The 22,959-nt window shown below is 38.1% G+C and overlaps 1 protein-coding gene across 1 annotated transcript; it reads right to left on the bottom strand.

Moving 5' to 3' along the window:
* Positions 1 to 841: 841 nt before the first annotated feature.
* lamp3 (lysosomal-associated membrane protein 3) lies at positions 842 to 22,016 on the bottom strand. Its single transcript, XM_002936873.4, has 6 exons — positions 21,871 to 22,016; positions 13,038 to 13,459; positions 10,814 to 10,933; positions 8,405 to 8,462; positions 5,268 to 5,435; positions 842 to 1,414 (listed from the first exon to the last, which is right to left on the bottom strand). Exons 1-6 carry the CDS (start codon positions 21,911 to 21,913, stop codon positions 1,281 to 1,283), a joined length of 945 nt encoding a protein of 314 aa, XP_002936919.2. The 5' UTR covers positions 21,914 to 22,016; the 3' UTR covers positions 842 to 1,280.
* Between the last annotated feature and the right edge of the window lie 943 nt (positions 22,017 to 22,959).

Raw genomic sequence — 22,959 nt, 5'->3', positions numbered from 1 at the left:
ACGAGAACTAAAACTTTATATTGTTCTATTCTACTACAGTACTACTATATAGATGGGAACCAACACCCATAAACATGAAGCAATTCCCCTAACATTCACCCTTATTTTTAGTACTTAAAATATTTTGATTTTATTATCACATTCTCCTCAAGGTTTCATTGGTAACATTGGAAAATACCTCTAAAGTTCCTCTGAACTGAAATATGGTTTGCACATTTGGTGTGCAATTGTGTATTAACATGCATTTTGTTTTATTTGCTTTTTTCTTGCAGTATTTTATAAGACTTTCATGTCATTTCACTGAATCACAATCAGAAGTAAATGGAGTGGTTCATTTGAGCCAATCACTGCAGTTAGGGGATTTAAAATGATGCAACACTCCTCTATGATAATTTTTCACACTTTAAAAGGACTCTGTCATGAGAAAAATGATTTTTTACAAAATGCATTCGTCAATAGAGCTCCTTCAGCAGAATCCTGCATTGAAATCTGTTTTTGAAAAGAGCAAACAGATATTTTTTGTATTTAATTTTGAAATTTGTGGGGCTAGCCATGTTCTTATTTTCCCAGGTGCCCTCCGCTATGTAACTTGCTCTGATAAACTTCAGTCACACTTTATTACTGAGCAGCAAGTTGGAGTGATATCACCCCCATTCCTTTCCCCAAGCAGCACATCAGCAGAACAATAGGCAGTTAACAAGATATCAACTCCCTGACATCTGCATTGCTAAAAATGCTTTCCTGCCTCACCCAGAGGTAGATATGATAACAGCACTCAATAGTAAAAATCCAAGTCCCACTCAGCCAAGTCATGACCAGTTTCAATGAGTAGGAGAAATAATAGCGTATTTGAAAGCAGTTTTATTGTGTATTGCTGTCTCTTTCTAAAAGCTCAGACACAGGCACAATGCACTCAGATGGCAGCCTACACACCAATATTACAACTTTGAAAACATACATTAATTGTTTCATGAATATTTTAAATGGTACAGTGAATAATTTGCAATGTACACAGTGTTATTTAGTAATGAAAACTATACCATAAAATCGTGACAGAATCTGCTTAACTAACATGATTTTTCCAACTGTAAAGAAAATATTCACTTGTAAAATGGCTTGTCCAAAAGGTTTTTATTTTTTATCTTCCACGGGTTATACTGGAGGAGATTGGTTCCAGTAAAATTATTGTATTAGTGTAAGCATAGTTTTTCTGGCAAAGTTGATCATTCAGGTCATTTTGTTTCTTCAGTGAAAGCCATGTTCTTTCTTAAATTCAGCAGTTATATTCTCTGATATCCGGAAGATTTTCTCTTGTGCCAGATAAAATAGATAATTACCCCCAAAACAACTATCACTACAATAACTATACCAGCAATCATTAGACCAAAGTTGTGATCATATTTGCAGGTTGTTTCTGGAAAGACAGAATAAATAATTGTAAGGAAATGTCTCTGCTGACAGGATTTTTTGCCAGACAACACAATGTAACTGCAGTAACAAAGTTAATAGAACTGTTTCAAAACAAAAGTTGAGGACAGAATATTGTATTGGAAATGGTTTCTCTATAATGCAGGCACCTGGAACTTGAGATATAGTCAGCAGTACTGTATGCTGCTCAGGCGCCAACAGAGGTGTTTGTGGCACAATTGCAGGTGCTATGTCACCATAATTTGTCTTTGGCACACATTAAGGGACCCATTTATTAAACCACAATCTTTGGGTGATTAAAATCACAATTGGAAAAAATTTGGAGTAACCATGATAATTTCTGATGTTCAAAAATGTCACAATTCTTTTCTCAGTCGTGGTTGCGTTCCGAAAGTCACGAAATTTTCGGATCCGAAGGTTCGTAAGTGGCGCAAAACCTTTCTGGCTTTGAAACCTTCAATGTATGATTTTGGAAGCCTTCCTTAGGAGTCAATGGCACTCTACAGATCCAACCTGGCCAAAAGCTAGTCATGATACCAAAGCTTGAATAAATTCCGAATTGGTAATAGTCATTGTAAAAAATACGACTTTTTCATGGAAGTTAAAGAAAACCATGAAAAAGCCGTGGGAATTTTAACAAAATTATCGTGGACATAATGAAAAGTTCTATAAATTATAAAAAATACGATTGTTTTTGTGGTTTCATGAATGGACCCCTAAGTCTTGCAAATTATTGTGATTTGATCAGAATTTAACTGGATGTTAAATGTTTAATGAGACAATTCTTATTTAAGCATAAGTCTAAAACTGTCTCAACCTGTGCTTGAATGTAAATTAGTGATCAGAACTTTAGACTTCTGCATAGTTACACAATATTTATGCCTATATGTCTCCCAAGAAAATTGTTGCTGTTATTTACTTTCCTAGGTGTGTCTTGTCAAATGTCTGCAACAGCTTTGCTGATCATTTATTTCAAATGTCTGCCCATGTGTTTTTAAAAATAGGCTTTGTCCACATAATTTCTAAACACTATATTTAGGTTGCAACTGGAGCAGTAAAATGCAACAAAGGTTTTGTATACTTCTGTTCTGCACCTTGTACAAAGGTGAACAAAATACAGAACAAATAAAACAAAGGGCACAGCATAAATACAGATTCCATTGTAGTTTAGTTCAATTTATGTAGAATATCATAACTTCACTGCAAGTATTAAACGGAAAAATAGGTTTGTCCTGCCCACTAACACCATCCCATTGTACAAAAGACATTTTAACTGGTGCTATCAACAAGTGCTGTGCTGAATAAACCTGCTTTATATGTATTTACACCCCATTTCATAATTTATTTAAATTTTCACCCTGTTCTTACCCATGTCCATTCCACCCAAATAATGTTCTTTTTTGATTCATCACTCCATGGTGTGATTTCTGTTTAATACCCTACCATAATACAGTATGGGATCTGTTATCTGGAAATTCATTTTCCAGAAAGCTTAGAATAACGGGAAGTCCATCTCCATCTCCAGCACCACTGATGGGCTTGATCAGGTAGGTTTGATTTTCCGTTGGATCGGGGACCGCATCAGCTCGTTAATGCGGTCCCTGATGCGATGGTGCCTATGAGCCAAACAGTCGAATCAGGCCGATATTGCCCACCTTTAGGTGGGCATATCAGGAGAAGATCTGCTCACTTGGCAATCTCGCCAAATGAGCGAATCTTCCCATGTATGGCCATCTGAAAAATATATGGTATTTATTGGAGCAACGAGCACGAAAGTTTCGGATTCATTCAAGCTTCGTTATTGTGACTTTCCTTGGACCAGGTTGGAGCTGCAGAGTGCCATTGATTCCTATGGGAGGCTTCCAAAATCATGCACAGAAGGATCGGAAAGGTTTTCCTGCATGTTACGATCGTTCAGATACGAAAATTTTGTGAGTTCGGATCGCCAATACAATATTATCGTGACTAATATCTTTTTTTCGTAAGCATATTCGTAATATTTGCGATCTTAAGAAATTATCGTATCCAATACGAATCTTTCCCATTCAGGATTCAAACTCGCATTTTCATGAATGTGCCCCATAGTGTCAGTACTTTCAATTTTGTGTCCACTTTGCACACTGCACTGCATAAAATGGCATAAAAGATGCATTGTCACACACATGGCAATGAGTTATGAGGAATATGGTAACAGTGGTAATGTTTGCGATGGTGCTGTAACCCATTATAAACCAGACTTTTGCCTCCATTATTCTAACAGCAGTACAATACTAAATATTTATAACTGATTAGTTGCCAGGGTTGTTTTACACAGGAAACTTTGTTCTGCTGCTAAATAACCACTTTGACATATTTAATAGCCTGCATTATATAATATATATATAGACTGGTATATATCAACTGCCTGGGTGCGAAAAAAAAGGTAAATAGTATTGCACTCAGCAGGGCTTGTGCAAAAAAAAAAAATAATAAGTTTTATTATTTTATTTAGTTGGGAATCTAAATAAAACTGAGGGGCACATTTACTAACCCACGAACGGGCCGAATGCGTCGGATTGCGTTTTTTTCGTAATGATCGGTAATTTTGCGATTTTTTCGGCGTCTTTAAGGTTTTTTGCGTAAAAACGCGAGTTTTTCGGTGTCTTTACGATTTTTGCGTAAAAACGCGAGTTTTTCGGCGTCTTTACGAAAGTTGCGCAAAGTCGCGATTTTTTCGTAGCGTTAAAACTTGCGCGAAACGTCGCGCCTTTTAAGTTTTAACGCTACGAAAAAGGCGCGACTTTGCGCGCAAGTGTTAACGCTACGAAAAAAACGCGACTTTGCGCAACTTTCGTAAAGACGCCGAAAAACTCGCGTTTTTACGCAGAAATCGTAAAGACGCCGAAAAACTCGCGTTTTTACGCAAAAATCGTAAAGACGCCGAAAAAATCGCAAAAAATACGAAAAAGACGCAAAATGTTCGTTTCCAATCTGAATTTTTCCAATTCGGATTCGAAATCGTGTCTTAGTAAATCAGCCCCTGAGTGTAATACTGTTATAAGGTATTATATAGCTAAAGTGGTCATATATATATATATATACAGTATACACTTTAAAGAGGACCAGCACTCCACTTTCTTAATTTCTTTATGCAATGTCATTTATTGCATACCATGTCCAAAGTTTTGGACCTCCTTGGCATAATGCCAATGCCATAACAAGTAAGCATTATACATAGCTTATAACAATTTAATGTATCAGTTTTTGCTGTCTGTGTGAAATTGTAACTGCATGATTGTGTTTACTGCCCCCTGTAAATGTATATGCCACAATGGAATAATACAGTAGCACAAGGATCATAAATATAACGTTTTCTTATGTTAAATACATAATGTAAAGCTACAGTTTTTGTCCATCTTCCTTGTGGTTCTACTTATAATGGTGTTTTAACACACTCCATCCAACCAAGAAATGGTGTTTGAAGCCCCATCGAGACATCAAAAATGTAAACAACCTTGCAGATACACATGGCTTAGGCAATAGGGGACATTGTAGTAACAGGAGGTTCAGCCACAGTGTCACAATGAACACAATGCATAGTTAATGCTGCATATTTTGGAGAACAAGAATAACTAGTTGAGGGAAATATTCCCTGAAATGAAATCAGTGTTGATAGCAATTAACCCGTGACTCGTGACACTGCAGTGGTTAAACACTGAGAAGAGGAAGCTATATATGAGTGCATAGCAGAGTAATGTGACTTCTGTATGATTTGAAACCCCCTATCACTATCTCATGCATGCTTATATTATTCTATATGCAATCTGTATTATTTTAAAAAAAAAACAGGCTCTACTTACCTTTTCCAAAACTGTTATCCTTAAAGTTAAAGACTTGCAGTTTTACATTAGTCATCACAAGGTTCATGGTATCACCCAGCTGTATTTTAGGAGTGTTTTTACACTTTACAGAGTAGCCATTCTCTGTTTTTAATAATTTTTGATTGGTAGCGTTACCATACCAAGATTCTAAAAAAAGAAGAGTTTGCTGGTCAGATTTAGATGTAATAAAAGAAATGCTGTTATTTGTTAAAGGAGATGGATAGTCATTTTGGCACTTTACTGCCAATAGATTTGCCACATTAGTGCCACCTAGAACAATATATTTATGCTGCAGAAACCATTAACATAACTGAGTAAACAGCTTTAGAAGCTTTCTCCCTTTGCTTAAGATAGCGGCTGCCATTTAAAGTAGCTTCCTCCCTGCAGTCTCTAGCCATTATAGCTGAGATCACACATTCCTAAGGGAGGGGGAGGGAGTTCTTAGCATTCTGGTGGGAGGTGGAGCAGGAGAGGGGAGAGAGAAGAGAACTGCACAGAATCTGGGCCTGGGAATTAAGGATGTTTCTGAGAGAGGAAGTCAGACACTGGAACATCATGTTTACAAAAAAAGAGACAAGACATCCTGTGTTTCTTTTGATAGAGGACTCCATGCAGCATTTCTCTAAGGGGCACATTTACTAAGACATGAATCTGAACCGAATTGGAAAAATTCCGATTTGAAAACGAACATTTTGCGAGTTTTTCGTATTTTTTGCGTTTTTTTCGGCGTCTTTACGACTTTTCGGAAATTGTCGCGACTTTTTCGTTACCAATACGATTTGCACGAAAAAACGCGAGTTTTTCGTAGCCATTCCGAAAGTTGCGCAAAATCTGGCGATTTTTTCGTAGCGTTAAAACTTGCGCGAAAAGTTGCGATTTTTTCGTAGCGTTAAAACTTGCGTGAAACGTCGCACCTTTTAAGTTTTAACGCTATGAAAAAGGCGCAACTTTTCGCGCAAGTTTTAACGCTACAAAAAATCGCCAGATTTTGCGCAACTTTCGGAATGGCTACGAAAAACTCGCGTTTTTTCGCACAAATCGTATTAGTAACGAAAAAGTCACAACATTTTTCCGAAAGAATCGCAAAATACCGATCATTACGAAAAAAACGCAATCGGACGCATTCGGCCCGTTCGTGGGTTAGTAAATGTGCCCCCTAGAGTGACTATAAAATATCTAACTGAATTATTTAAACTGGCTCCTGTAGCTACTTCTTAGAGAGGTGAAGTCCCAGGAAGAAGACCTCATGGTTTGTGAGTCATCCCCTTTTAAAGGAACAGTAACACCAAAAAATGAAAGTGTACAAAACTAATTACAATATAATGTACTGTTGCCCTGCATTGCTACAACTGGTGTGTTTGCCTCAGAAACACTACTATAGTTTATATAAGTAAGCTGCTTTATAGCCATGGGGGCAGCCATTCAAAGGAGAAAAGGCACAGGTTACTTAGCAGATAACAGATAAACCCCCATTATATGGGGCTTATCTACTAGTTATCTGCTATGTAACCTGTGCCTTTTCTCCTTTTTTCCAGCTTGAATGGCTGCCCCCATGGCTACACAGCAGCTTATTTATATAGTAGCTTTTCTGTAGCAAAAAACACCAGTTTTTTGCAGAGCAACAGCACATAATATTTTAATTACTTTAAAACGCTTTAATTTTTTTATGTTACTGTTCTTTAACAGGACACCAACATCAAGTGGTCACTACTGAACTACAGGGGAAGCTCTCTTTTAACTTGGAAAGAATAATTATAGTACACACACAATTAGCACCACCCTTAGGTGTCCATATCCCACAAGGCCATGCACTGGTATGCCTGTCTAAAGGGGAACCCAGGCAAAGGGGCCCAAATCTTGGGGTCCCTACATTTAATTGCTACAGATGTATGTTTATCGTGCTTTAATAAAATAAAATAAATAAATAAAAATTACCAAAAAAAACGTTATTGCATGATATTGGCAATATAAATCCATTAAAATATAAAGCCACTAGGCTTTAAATGTGTCATGGAACTGTTAATCAGTCATATGGCATTAATGACTTCACTAAGCATGATTTTAACTAATCACATAAAGTATCACTGGTAAGGATATATTTTCCCCATAGCAACCAATTAAAGCTTTACTTTTTCATTTTTAATTGTTAGTAGACAGATTAAACTTATTTTTAACTAAGTGTCTGGATACCTGCCTCACCATTATCTCATTTTGGATCTAAGGGTAATAATAGGAAGTTCATTGTCCCTTTCTCGCTATAACATGCTCTACTCTACTAGTCATGTGCTTCCACAAATAGGGGCGGAGGGAGGGAGGCAACAACATACCTATCTGACCAATCTGATTATTCCATAAGGTACAACTAAATGCATGAAAACATGTACCTAGGAAAGTGTTAACCTTTTTCTGAGAGGACCCAAATTAAGTCAGAGAAATATCTTTGTGACCCTGAAAGCAATTTTCGTACCTCATTCAATTGAATATGTTCTATTATAGTGGGATGTCTCACTGTTTTTAGTTGGATCATGGTGATCTACACTAAACAGCATGGTAGCACATTTTTGGGTCAATACGCTTATCTTTCTTAGCAAGAATGCTGAGCCATTCCACAGTATCAGAGAACTACTCAACAATGTAATGTTACAATGGAGAAAACATGTAAATGGTGGATATCATGGTTGATGGAGCTGATTTTTGGGTCCATTTGCCTGCAAATCTGACTACTGCAAATTTGACTACCCACAAGGTGCCCCAGCGGGCCAGTATGACCCTGGTAGAATCATGATAGAATCCTTTAAAGTAGTTCCACTGTATTGTGCTGGCTCCATCTAAACAATCAGGCTCGCGCACAATGCACAACAACAACAAAAAAATATTGTTGGTTCTGTTTGTTGGTTCAAGAAGTAGGATTTTAATTTGTGGTTTGTTTCATTTTGTGTAAGCCTCAAATGGGTGGCCTATTGTTTAATGTACAAACTCTAATTAAAGCAAAGCTGAATATTCTGTTGCAAGAGCTGCTGTCTGGTTTCTTCACTGCTAATCAGACAAAAAGTAAAGATCCACATACATAATAAAATGATTTATGAAAAGAATCTTTATTGTTAGAGATTGCATACCTGATCGTGTGAGATTAAAATACACAGTTACATTGTCAAGGTAGTAAGAATTGTCATCCTGAAAGGGAAAATTAAAGTTAAGCTAAGGAATATATGATTATATCCAACAGAAGTTTTCCAATAGGTCTTTAAAGTGATACTGACACAAAAAATGACTTTTCAAATTATGAATCTACATAAAAAGTTACCTATAGGTCATGTTGATCTTTTTTCACTGTTAGGGCTGGTTTTGTAAGTAATTGTTACTTGAAGTTCCTAAACCTGACTGTTCTGCCAACCTGACTGTCCCTTCTCAGCCTGTCAGTTATAGTTTCTAATGCTAACAGCCTCCTGCTGCACAAATATGGCCGCCCCCTCATAGAGGCACATGGGGGATCAGATAGGGAATGTAAAAGCATTGTGCAAATACGTTCATGGCAAAATTATAAAGCTCATGACAGTGTTATAATAGATGTAAAAAAAGGTTTCATTTCTGGTGTCAGTATCTCTTTAAGATTATTTTCCAAGTATTAACTTTATTCAATTTATTTTAAAAAAACAGGCCAAAGTTTCAGTCTCCATCTAAAGCCTATTCAAAGGTCTTAGGTGGAGACCTAAGCATGATACAATCCACATGAACATATACCAGAAATACACAAGACTTTTAAAATAAACTTACATATGCATTGATTGTCAGCTTTAAATATATCGGTGGAGGGGTCAATAACAGGGACCTCCCTCGAAAGAGGGGTGAATAACAGGCCTGTGTTTAGACCCCAGTGGGTGATAAAAGATCACTTTATGAGTGATAGATAGGGTTAATTAGCTGGGCAGACATAGCCCCTACAGGAGCCAGTAGGATTAAGATCATAGTTACATAGTTACATAGGGTTGAAAAAAGACCAGAGTCCATCAAGTTCAACCCATCCAAATAAACCCAGCACACAACCCACACCTACCAATCTATACACTCACATACATAAACTATAAATACAACCACTAATACTAACTGTAGATATTAGTATCACAATAGCCTTGGATATTCTGATTGTTCAAGAACTCATCCAGGCCCCTCTTAAAGGCATTAACAGAATCTGCCATTACCACATCTCTAGGAAGGGCATTCCCCAACCTCACTGCCCTCACCGTGAAAAACCACCTACGCTGCTTCAAATGGAAGCTCCGTTCCTCTAATCTAAAGGGGTGACCTCTGGTGCATGATTGTTTTTATGGGAAAAAAGAACAAGCCCCATCTGCCTATAAACCCTTCTAATATAGGGATGTAGATCCCCCAGCACTACATCGCTGGAGTCAGGGGGTAATATGGTCAGTCAGGAGATTCCTAATCCAGTGGGTGCTCAGGTGTGAGTACCGGGGTGAGGTCTCAAAGGGGTGTCTGCTTGGTGGGAGTACTGGGGAGAGCCCTAGAGAGGGTCTTCTGGCATGAGTACCGGAGGGAATTTCAAAGGAGGATCACCTGGCGGGAGTACCATGGGTAGCCCCAGGGAGAGAGGTTCTCCAAAGAGAAGTGTGTACCCTGACTTATAAGTGTGCTTCTGGATAACCTGTCTGTCTGCAATAAACAAGTTCTTCTGGTTCATCATCATACCAATGTCCTGCTCTCTGCTTGTAAGAGAGGATCCTCAACTGCCCGGTAAGCAGCTACCCCAAAGAAAGGGGCAAGGTACTGGGAGTTGCAGGGAGTCCCCAGCAAAGGGAGGACATTACAGAGTTTCACAGGGAGGGGAGTTACAGTACAACCTGTCCCTGCCCTGGGTGGAGGCACACCATACAGCAAAGTATACCTGTTCCCCCATAGTAAGGGGGGGCTCAGGGCTCCTTTTAGCACCAACAGCATCAGCAGTAGCAGCACTGTAACAAAAGTGGGCTACATTACAATTAATTTTTCACTTAAAAAAAAAGCAGGATGCAAAGTGTAAAAACAGGCCCAAGCTTCCATGTTTTTTTGCATTGCATTACAGTTCGGCATTCAGGCAGTGGAAGCACATAGACGTCCAATATTCTGCCCCCTACCCATATCCTTACTTGCATACCTTTCATACATGCTAGGTAGGGGGCTTGGTGGGTGCAGGCCACAACCAAGCCCTGTACTTACAGGCATCAATATCAGAGCTGCTGTGCACCCACTGGTGCAACTACAATTTTCTGAAGTACAGCAGGTGTCTGCAATCCAAAACGGAAATGTGCCAAGTTAGGGAGCGCTGTAATGAGGTACAGAGCACAATATGGCCAAATACCCAGAATGAGCACTAATGGGCACAATGGTAAATGATACCTAAAGAGTTGTATATTTCCAGTTATCAGTTTTTATAACAGACTGGACCACTTGTAAATGAGAGAATGCACATGTGACACATTGAAATTAAAAGGACATATAGTTTACATTTCTAAGCATTCATAGGAACTTACCTGAGCAAAAACAAAGTTGATATAACTGTTTGCAAATGTCAAGTTTAGATTTGCCTTTGACTTTTCACATGTCCCATTTGAGTTTATTTGGCTTGGTACAATATTAAAGTACTGTTGTGTCTGAAAGGAAAAGAGAAAAAATGTTGAAAGAAAATATAATATATATATAGTTATACATATGTGAGATCAGCTGGCCTTTGTGTCATCAGTCTAAATGTAGAAGTAAAATAACAACTGAAGCAAAGATTCACTAATCAAGGAAAATAAAGTTTGAGTCAAGAACAGTTAAAATAGAAAATATAGCTATTTAGTTTAGTGCCTGTAACATCACTGGATGTTGCTTCTTTGATTCGTTTTTCTGAAGTCACAAAGTCTCCCCCTGCAGTCCTCCTGCGACTTCGGAAAATGAAGCAACATGTTTGCCTTTCCACCAGCGATTCACTTTATTGCTGGTGCAAAGGCATTTCAGGGAGATTAGTTATCCGTGTTAGCCAAGATTAATCATGGACAACTAATCTCCCCATAGGCCATTGCCCTTAGAAATGGAGAAGAGTAGAGGTCCTGAAGTAGTACAGACAGGAAGCAACAACAAGATTGTTTTTCAATTCAGGTTCCTAGGAAAAATTAATATAGCCAGACAGATATTGCCAGCAGTTGTGCCGGGACTCCTTGCAGAAAAATCTTTTGAGAGGGCCCGGCATGACCAGTCCCTCATCCCCTGCCCCTTGTCCCGGCCCCGACCGTCCAGTATATTTTAGAGGAGGGGGTACTAAGGTACAGCAGATCCCACGGTCCAGGCCTCCCTGCTGCCCTGGCTGCACTGTATATATAGTATATCCGGGCTCTGCTGTAAATATAGTTACCCCACTGGATACTGCTTTCCATTAAACATTTTCAATGGTTTTAAAGTTGTTTGTAGATGTAATAACTTTAGAAAGCAGTATTTATCCTACTGTTGATATTCATTTCACTACTGGTACTGAAATGAAGCAGAAGCAAGCTGATTAACAGACCTGAAGGAATGCTAGTTTCTGCTGTAAAGGGTCATTTATAATGTGCAAAGCAGGGCACGTCCTACAGCCACTGCACTTTGCACCTTGCACAGGACAGAACACTGCACTGTTCCTGAACTTACAGCAGGGGCAACTGTAAATAAGCCCTATATTGTTTCAAGAATAAGAGCCAGAGAACAGGCAGCTATAAACAAAGACTGCTTGCAATATAAAAAAAAATCTGTTTGCTCTTTTAAAAAATGGATTTAATGCAGAGTTCAGATGGAGCATTAACTATTAACTGATATGTTTTCCCACAACACTATTCCTTTAAAGGAGAAAGAAAGGTAAAAACTAAGTAAGCTTTATCAGAAAGGTCTATGTAAATACACCCATAAGCACTTACAGAAACACAGTTCTCTGTCAAAAGATTAGTTGTGTCTGTTTTCCTGTGCCAGAGGCACGCAGCTCTCTCCTCTCACTCACTCCCCCCCCCCTTAGGAATGTAGATCTGAGCCAATGAGCAGGAAGCTGACTCATAGTCTAACAAACTAAGCATGTACACTTGGTCTGGGTGTCTGTGCAGGAGCAAGGCATTATGGGAACTTTCTTTACGCAGCTCAGCGTTTTTTCTTCCTGTTTGGCTTCTGATCATCTGAACGGGAGAAATATGGGGAGACTTAAGGGCACTATTGAGACAACTGAAGGTATGCCTGCAGCTTTAGGTTAACTCTTTATTAGCCTTTCCTTCTCCTTTAAAGAAGCTTAGAAAACAGCTGTAAGGTCAGTTTTACGTCCCCAAATGCATTGTGCTAAATGCAAATTTTGGTCCCCACTGTCATGTTTTTTATCCGCAGTGTCGTCTTGCATAATCCTAATGTCATTGCAACATAATGTCACTTCTGCCCATTAATTAATGAATGACTGTCGAAAGGCTATCACTCAGGCCAATGTAAAGAGTTTTCAAAATGTAAGGCTTCTGCTTCTTGTAAGGAAACACAATTTAATAAAATCAAATGGAAACATCCAAAGAATGATATCTGAAGCTTTTGTCAAATGGTACATATTTATTTAATGATTTAATGATCTGAATTTTAACTAGGAAAACTAGGAACAATAACACTGACACTGAATAAGCAGATCATACTGTAACTTAATAATGGTGTTTTTACACATTGAGGCATACTATTGTTACCCCAGACAATTTTTCTCTTTTCCGAAAAGACGTGTACCTTGGTAGAATTTGTCAGTTCCAATTCTAGACCCATCAGTGCTTCAATGCAAAACTCATTTTTAATTTTCACTGTGTAGTTACCAGTTTCAGGCGGAGAGGGTTTTGGTTCCAATGTTGGTGTAGGTGTTGTAGTGCTGGCAGTTTTTGTAGTTGTAACAGAGTGGGTGGTTGTGGTATTTGGTGCAAGGGTGGTTGTGGTATTTGGTGCAAGGGTGGTTGTGTTTGATGTTATATGAGTTGTAGTGGTATTGGGTGCAAGGGTGGTTGTGTTTGATGTTACATGAGTTGTAGTGGTATTGGGGGCAAGGGTGGTTGTGTTTGATGTTACATGAGTCGTAGTGGTATTGGGCGCAGGGGTGGTTGTATTAGATGGTTGAGCAAATGTGTTCTCAGAATATGCATCATTTATGTATAAAAGTCCTGCAGAAAAACAAAAGGAAATAACATTAAACAATGCATAAGAAAGAATTTCATTTTATAGCTGGAATGTGCTCTTTAGGTTACAAAGATGCTGCATTAGTGATTTCAGCTACAAGTCATGTATGTTGCTTTCACTCCCTCCTAGTTAATACAAACCATTACTCTGTCTTAACTACCCTACCCTGGTTCTGGACCATGAACCAGGCTTAACTATTACAGTATCATTTTTGCAATATATTTGCAAATATTTATATTGTCACAATGAATAGTGTCACTATGATATTGCTTTACATGATTTTTAAGTTAACAAAAAGGAACAGATTGTGATTGGACTGGACTAACAATTGCTAATATGTATATATAGTGAATAAGCATTGGGTTAGATATCTGAAGTTTGAGGGACAATATATGACTACAACATGTTTGCCATGGCCCCAATAAATATGGCTTGTGTTGGAAGAGCATTTTCCATGCAATTGCATCTGAATTGCAAATATATGCACATTTTCTCATTTTCTATGGGTTTCATTTAATAAAGATATTAGTTCATTATAATAGAAGTGCATTTGAGTTGAATATGTATCCTTGGAATTTCAAACTATTCTCTTTAGTGCATCATCATCATCATCATTTATATATATAGTGCCAGCAAATTACGAAGCACGTCACAATAAATGTAAACAAACAGGGATCTTAAAAAGTATAACGAATAAGGGGTATACAGAGTAACAATAGGCTCAGAGGGCCCTGCTCGCAAGAGCTTACAATCTACAGGAAAAATAGACAATGAGAAATTGAATGGCACAATAAAATAAGGAATGAATTAGTGGAGAAGGAAAAAAAAAAAAAAAGAAAGAAAGACTAAAATTTTAATGTGAACATTAAAAACCCCTTTAAAAGTTCTTTAGTGTCTATTTTTACACACTAAAAGGTGGATTCACTCTATAAACAGTATCACTATGGTGCCACTATTGCATTCTATGGAGGATTCCTCTAGACCAGGGCTGTCCAACTGGCGGCCCGCGACCCCCCTCTGTGTGGCCCCCCACCTGTCTGGCTGCTTTGATGGCTTGATTTGCTGCCTGTGTGTGCCATACTCTCCCTGCCCTATGCTGCCTGTGGAAGGTGAACCTGGCAGGGGTTTGTTCCTGGAGTTTGGCATTTGGAAATAGTCATTATATGGTCCCCAAGGGGTGTAATTATATGCTGGGGGGTTGCTGTGCTATCCACAGAAGAGGAGGAGGCATATCGATTTAAGTGTATGTCATAATATAATTCTTTCATATATAAATGAAGGGTGATATCCCTTCAGTGAGCACCAACCATTGGGTTTTTGCTGTGTTGCCACCATTAATGTGGGGATGGTCTTAAAAGCTCTTGTGATAGCATGGGTGTAGTTTGAAGTGGGTGTGGTTTAAAAAAGGGGAGTGGTCAAAACTGGCTTCCATTATCGGCCCTCCACCATGTAGGCAAGAAAAATTCCGGCCCTCGGTACCACAGAAGTTGGACAGCACTGCTCTAGACAAACAAAAGACATGACAGCAAATGCTGCAAATAACTGCAGATTTGTTTATATATGTATGTATATCTATTTTTATAAAGTGCTACTTATGTACGCAGCGCTGTACAGTAGAACAATGAATTTATACAACAACAGAGTTATTACAATAACAGGTAAATTCAAAGTATGATGATAAATAAAATGAATACAGGGTATGGTTGCAATAAGTTAAGAATCAAAGAGGCAAGAGGATAGAGGTCCCTGCCCTGTAGAGCTTACAATCTAAATAAATGTATAAAGATGAAATATTATTTGCACACAATGAACAGTAAACTTTTGAGAAAAGTTCAAATTTTTTTCATGTTTCGTTTTTTTTTTTTTACATTTACGCATGTGTGTTTTGGCATTATACGATTCCTTCTTTTTTTAAAAAACAAATTGAGATAATTCTGGGTATTTTCTTGAAAAATTTTATAAAACTTTATGTGACTTTTTTATACTGACAAAAAAGCATGCCAGGTTTAAGCTGCCGAGCATTGTTTTCTATTTCACGCAGTTTTAAGGGAAAATTAATCCCATCATTGTTTTCTATTTCACACAGTGAAACGTGACACTGACAGAATTTTTTAAATGAAAGTTTTTATGTGAGTTTCTAAAAACCAAAAAATAAATTTTTAATAAATGTTCCCCTTTGTCTTTAAACTCAGTAATTACAATGGTGAAATGTTGTTTTATAAAGTGACACCACAAGGTGTCTGGGGAATAAAATGCCTGGGGCATCTTCATCATATGAGCAATAGCATACAGGTTATTTCAAGCTTGGTGGGAGGGCAGAAAAATGCTGGTAATTGCCTACGTTAATTTAATGGTAGTTGCCTATACTCTGCCACTGAAGTTGTGGTTCAGAGATTATTGCTGGGCATTTCTGTCATGAAGGAAAGGGATATTAGGCAGAAATAAGCGATGTGAATTACAGGTATAGTAACATAACAGGAGTGGAGGAACACTTGATCAGTGCAGCAGCAGACGTGGTGATGGTTATTTATTTATATATCCGCTGGCCTCCCATACACCACATTAGTAGTCAATGGAACCAACAAAGTCTTAATCAATAATGGATCTAGCTCCAGAGTCCAGAGTTCAAAAATATTTTGCAGAAAATGGACTTGGGATCATAGAAAATGTAAACAAGCAACAATATTTGGATACATTTCTCTCTCCTTAGGAGCAACAAGCTCACCTAGGAAAGACTACTCTTTCAAACCCCAAGGCCGGACAGAGAGTTAAAATAAAAACAGAAAAGGAAGAGAGGCTGAAAAGTCAAGTAAAAATGTAATGGGGACGGATTTAAATAGGAATGGCAAAATACCAAACAAAATACCTGTTCAAAAGAACAGAAAGGAGATGCGTGAGACAAGGGCAAAAAATAAAAAAGGAGAAGATAGAAATAAATTAAAATATTGTACATAAATAAATGCATAAAGGCAGAAGGAAAATGGAGAAAGGGGATAAATGGGGAGCAGAATCATGTATGAATGGTGTGACAAAGGCAAATATGGCAAAAGGTGAGAAAAGAAAAAAGAATTTGTGGTGGAGAAAAAAGAATTGGGGTGATGAAACCAGAAGAAATGTATATATGTTAGAAATCAGAAGGTAAGCAGCTTAAATGAGGTAAATAAGTCACAGGAAATACATTAAATATATATATATATATAGTATTGGGAAAAAAACACAATTTATAGTATAAATGTTTTGGCAAAGGAGGGGGCTGACTACATTTTAAGTGCCAAAATGGGCATGAGTAAAAAAGCTTGAATAGTTCTAGTCTAGATAAAATTGCCCAGTTTTTACAACAAGGATGTCTGATAAATCTACCAACCCTACTTACTTATATGCATGAATTAAGTACAAATGTTTACATTTTGATAGGTCTTGCAAACCTGCCTTTGGGGGGGGGGGGGTTGCATACGGAAGCTGAAACGATTATCAGGAGCCCAGTCATTCCCTTGAAAAACTAATTACAAGCGAAAATAATCCTCTGCCATGTTTCAAAGTCAGCTGATTAAAGAATGTTCTATGAAAAAAGGACACTCGGGTCTTTGTCGGAAAGTAGCTAAGATGGTGCTAAAATTATAAAATGATATGCTTTCTCGAATGGAAAAGAAACTACCTTCTTACTTCAAAACAGTGCCTGTATCTGTCAGAGTTTATTTCAGTAACCTTTAATATTCTCTCTTGTTAAAGGAGGTCTAAACCCTAAAAGCAAATATGGCTACAAATGCCATATTTTATATACTGAACTGACTACACCAGTCTAAAGTTTCAGAATTTCTATAACAGTTATGTTCCTAACCCTCAAAGTTATGAACAGGGGGTCACCATCTTGGAATTTGCTAGGAATGTCAGTGGCACTCACTCTTGCTTCCTTCTAATTTAGCAGTGATCCTGGGGCCGGCACATTTGCAGTTGAGCGAAAAAGCTGGCTTTTTTTGTTAAAGTTTGGCTATTCACTCTACTGAGCATGTGTGAAGGCTGAAGGAGGAAGTGGAACGCTTTCTCGCATACACCCCAGGTTGTGCAGTTTTCTCCTAACAGGAGCACCACCCGGGGGTTTCAGGTAAGCGATTACAATCACTTGGGGGGTGCCTAAAACTTTTACATGCCTCAGTGATTGTAACTTTCGTTTGTCTTTAAAGGAAAACTATACCCCGAGAATGAATACATAACCAACAGATAGTTTATACCATATTAAGTGGCCTATTAAAGAATCTTACCAAACTAGAATATATATATACTGAAATTCTAAACTTCAGAGCTGATGGGCAAAAATTTAAATAATTCAGAAACTGCAGATAATAAAAGTGAATGCACCAGATCCATGATTCGGCCTTTTTTGGCAGGATTTGGATTCGGACGAATCCATGGTCCTGGCCAAACCAAATCCTAAAAATCATGTGACTTTTTGTCACATTGTCGCCATGCGATATGTGAGCCCGAACATTTAACCAAATGCATTAGCATTGGTTCAGTATTCGGCCGAATCCCCGAGGGTAGATTTGGGGGTTCGGCCGTACCCAAAAAACTGGATTTGGTGCATCCCTAATACCAATTACAAATTGTCTCAGAATAGCACTTGCTACATCATACTAAAAGTTGATTTAATGGCGAACAACCCCATAGATATAAAATTAAAAAACTATTTAAAAGATGGTTATATTTTTGGGGTAGAACATATGGAAAAATTGCTAAAAGGTGAACCACCCCTTTAATTACCTCCTGGGTACTTTAACAACATTTTTAAAGCTTAGTGGTGGATTTGTGTTCTGAAATGAAATGTGTGCCATATACAGTGCTCAGAAATATATTTACCAGTCTTGAAAGTTTTAATGCTATAGAACATGGAATCCATGTGGATTTAATTTTTTTTTTTTTTTTTTAGATTGAAGATAGAAATAGACACTTTCATGTCAAACAGGGATGAGAGAACTTTTTCACTCAGTGCAGATTTGTGGCAAAATTCGTGTTTTCATTAGCAGCAACATTTTTGAGAATCCACATTAGAATTTCACTATTTGTTTTGGCAAAAAATGTTGTTTTTTTATGCACTGGAAAAGTGCGGGAAAAAATTCTGATGGCATTAGTAGAATTACTCCACACATTGTTTTGCATGATAAATGGGTCCATTTGCATTTGGAGCACTGCAGGGGTCAGTCCTTTTTTTTTTAATATTGTTTTTATTTACATTTTTCAAACATTTCTGTAACAGTTATTGTGCTGGTATTTCACTTTGCTTACATATCTTTTAAGCGTTAAAACTGTTTACAGGGTCCTTTGCTTTTTAACTTGTTTATTAATGACCTGGAGGTGGGCATACAAACTACTGTTTCTATTTTTGCTAATGATACTAAATTATGCAAAACTATAAGTTCCATGCAGGATGCTGCCGCTTTGCAGAACAATTTGACAACATTGGGAAAACTGGGCAGAAAAATGGAAAATGAGGTTCAATGTTGAAAAGTGCAACATTATGCACTTTGGTAGAAATAATATAAATGCGAGTTGCACACTAAGTGGGAGTGTTTTGGGGGTATCCTTACTTGAAAAGGATCTGGGAATTCTTGTAGATAACAAGTTGTCTAATTCCAGGCAGTGTCATTCTGTGGCTACTAAAGCAAATAAAGTGCTGTCTTGTATAAAAAAGGGAATTAACTCAAGGGATGAGAACATAATTTTGCCTCTTAATAGGTCCCTGGTAAGGCCTCACCTTGAGTATGCAGTGCAGTTTTGGGCTCCAGTCCTTAAGAAGGATATTAGTGAGCTGGAGAAAGTGCAGAGACGTGCAACTAAACTGGTAAAGGGGATGGGAGATTTAAACTATGAGGTTAGACTGTCGAGGTTGGGGTTGTTTTCTCTGGAAAAAGGACTCTTGCGATGGGACATGATTACTCTGTACAAATACATTAGAGGGGATTATAGGCCATAAAAATGATCAGTACACCAGAGGCCACCCCTTTAGATTATAGCAGTGATCCCAGTGGCTCAGGGGCAACATATTGCTCACCCACCCCTTGGATGTTGCTCTCAGTGCCCCCAAACCAGGTAGTTATTTTTGAATTCCTGACTTGGTGGCATGTTTTGGTTTAATAAAAACAAACATTGACTACGGCTCACGAGTAAGAAAGGTTGGGGACCCCTGGATTAGAGGAGCAAAACTTTCATTTGAAGCAGCATGGGGGGTTTTTTTACAATGAGGGCAGTGAGGTTGGGGAATGCCTTTCCTAGTGATGTTGTGCCTTTCTGTTAATGCCTTTAAGAGGGGCTTGGATGATTTCTTGTACAAGCATAATATCCCAGGCTATTGTGATACTAATATCTACAGTTAGTATCGATGTTGGTATATAGGGTTTATGTATGTGAGTGTATAGAAGGTCAGTATAGGTTTGTGCATGCTGGGTTCCGGTCTTTTTTCAACCCTACGTAACTATGTAACTATGTGACCAATGGTCCTGGGATGGACCGTAATTGTAGGGTGTATAGCCACCTTTACACTCATATATCATTTATCTCCTTCCATGCTGATTAAGTGCTGAGAGTAACTAGACCTGGACAAACTTTGCACTCTTCAGCATTTGTATACCAGAAATCCATATGTGAAAGGACATTGTACCTTTCCATATTCCTTTTAAACCTGCAGACCAAGAATGATTGACAATATTTCTATCCAGATCTGAAGTAGAATGTGTGGATTGTTGATTTTCCCCCACAGGTACACTGGTGTATTAAGGGGGTGATTTATCAGTGTTTGAGTTTGATTTTTTTTTTCACAAATTCAAATTTTTTTCAATGAACGTTGTCCTAAGCAAATTCAAGGCATATTTTCAATTTGAGATTTTCAAGTTTTTCGAAAATAAAGTTTTATTCAAACGAATTACAAGTGTAATTAAAATTAGGATGCATTACAACTCAAGTGTCATTTCCCTCTCTTCTCAGCAGACAGTAGAGAACAGATGGGAATCTGCATCTGTCATACACTCATGTGACTGCAGTTACACAATATTAAGAATTTAAAGGTTAAGTAATAATAAAGTGCTGTAGTGACAGTTTCTTTAACATGCTCAGCAATGGTGCCACATGCACAGTTCAAGTAAGGGACCATTGACCCCAATATTTAGTATTTAAGTATTCTATAGTAGCAACAGAAGAATGTACTAAAAATCACTAATAAAAAAAGTATGTGCAAACTCAGCAATTTTTCCTTTTTGTGTGTGTGTGTGTGTATATATATATATATATATATATATATATATACAGTATATATATATATATATATATATATATATATACAGTATATATATAGACATGTATATTTAACATTAGATTTGTTTGTATTTTTACCAAGGCCTCTCTCCAAGGTAAATAGTAGTGTTTTAAATAGACTCACTACTTATTATCTAAGTAATATATTTCTGAATGTTAGCACATGTTACTGTATTTCTTCTTGATAACTGACCCCCCCAACAGCCTCACACTACCTACAATAAGCCACAGCGTGAGTGGTAATTAGACAATGCTGGGCCAAAGGCCACTGCAGTGTTGTGATGACAAGGGTGGAGGCTGTGCTGAGCCGGACCGCAAATGCAATGCACAAAAGCGTGGAAGCCCTCTATCACACTTCTCCCCCCTCCTCTGTGATGAGCAGGGGCTCCAGTTCAATGCATGATAGAGACCCGGACATGGGGGCATCACCTGGCCCAAGAGCTGCAGATTAGAAAGCTGAATGACAAAGGCAGAAGAGGTAAGTGCCTAGCACCCCCAGCTCTGTTGGGCCCTAGGCATGTGCCTTTACTGCCTGCCCCTAGTTGCAGCCCCACAATTAGAGTGTGAGAGGCTTGGTAACTGTGGCAGTTAGTGTGCAGTTTACTAAACCTGCATCTATGTCAAGCTCAAGTTTAGGGGGCTCCTGAAGAAATGAGCTCTGATGTCTTGAACAGTCAAATAGGGATATTCAACTTGCTGACCAACAGGTGCCAGAATTTTACAGTTGTGGATGGCTAGAAGTGCTGTGTGCATGAGAGTTTGTGTTTGGAAACCTTAGTGCTCTTAAATCTCCGCCCTGGGGCATAGTAAGTGTCTCCTATACTATAGTTGTAATAAGTGTAGGTTCAGTTATAGTCAGTACTATTTAGGAGCATGAAAGTAAAGGAATAATATGAAATAATGCAATTATAAAAATAACATGAAATAATAGTTTGAGAATTAAGCTGCACAGGGCAATTGGAAGAGAACTCATATACAACACAGGGTCTGTAGCACAAATGTAATTAAATCAGAGATTTTGCCACAGCTTTGAATTTGCAGCAAGAAAGCGACCATAACTAATGTAGTTTAGAAGCTGGGTGCACGCACTCACCGTACAAAAGCAGAATGGTGCTTAGCAGGCTCACGCGGTCCATAGTGAACAGTGCTCACTTGTGCTCTTTATAGAAAGATAGGAACTGCATTAACTACTGAAATTGTGCAATGCTGTCTGACAAGTGTTCCTCCAGTATGAGGAAATGCTGAAGTTTATCTTCAGTTTTATGCACAGGAATAAAAGGGCGGGTATGGAATGTTTGCCGCAGCCCAACAGACAGATTCTAGAAAGATATTACAGTAAGTCACATGCGTTATCCTGGTAACATGCAGCTTATTTCTTACTGAGAGAGCATTCACTTACAGGTGCTCATGGACTAGTAATGAAGAAAATCGGAGAGTGTTCATAAAATAAAATGTAAATAAAGTAAAATAGTAAAAACATTTTAAAGGGCATAGTAAACCCAAATTTTACATAACCAACAAATGTAATTCTAATCAACTTTGCAATAAATATTAATTACACATTTTTGGTGATTTTAAATGTATTTGTAAATGTTAATGCTACTTAAAGGAGTATCTTTCTGCATTTTGCTATTCTCTGCACAGTGAGAAATTGGGGGGAGGGGCAAGTGAGAAATTGGGGGGAGGGGCAATTATTATGCCCCAGCAGAAGTGTAGGAGCACTGAGTGGCATAGCCTTTAGTACTCATGCACAGAGCACTAAGTGCCACCCCCTACCTGCCATGAATACAACTGAAAGCTGGCAGAACTGTAATCATGGGGCTAGCCATCAGTCCCTGTGCTGCAAAACGGAGCGTAGAGACCTGTAGCAATTCAGAGTTGAAAACTGCCACATAGTTTGAATGGTACATATAACTAGAGTAGGTTGGTTTTTCATGTTTTTAAGGCACAATGAATTAAAAGTTAAGTATTGAATTCCGAGATTAACTACTCTTATGTAGGGACCCATAGGGTTAATCTGCCCCTATGGCTTTAAACTCTACCACTTCCTTGTTTCTGCTGTTACTGGGCAAAGACCCATGTATCAGTTTAAAGTTATGACTTATACCTATTGGTTATTTTGGTTGATCACACCCCTTGCAAACTCATATAGTGTTTAGCAAGGAGGTGTGGCTTCCTCTTG

Source organism: Xenopus tropicalis, chromosome 5 (genome assembly GCF_000004195.4).
Source record: "Xenopus tropicalis strain Nigerian chromosome 5, UCB_Xtro_10.0, whole genome shotgun sequence".
Taxonomy (NCBI): Eukaryota; Metazoa; Chordata; class Amphibia; order Anura; family Pipidae; genus Xenopus; species Xenopus tropicalis.
This window is presented reverse-complemented; position numbering and strand designations above follow the sequence as displayed.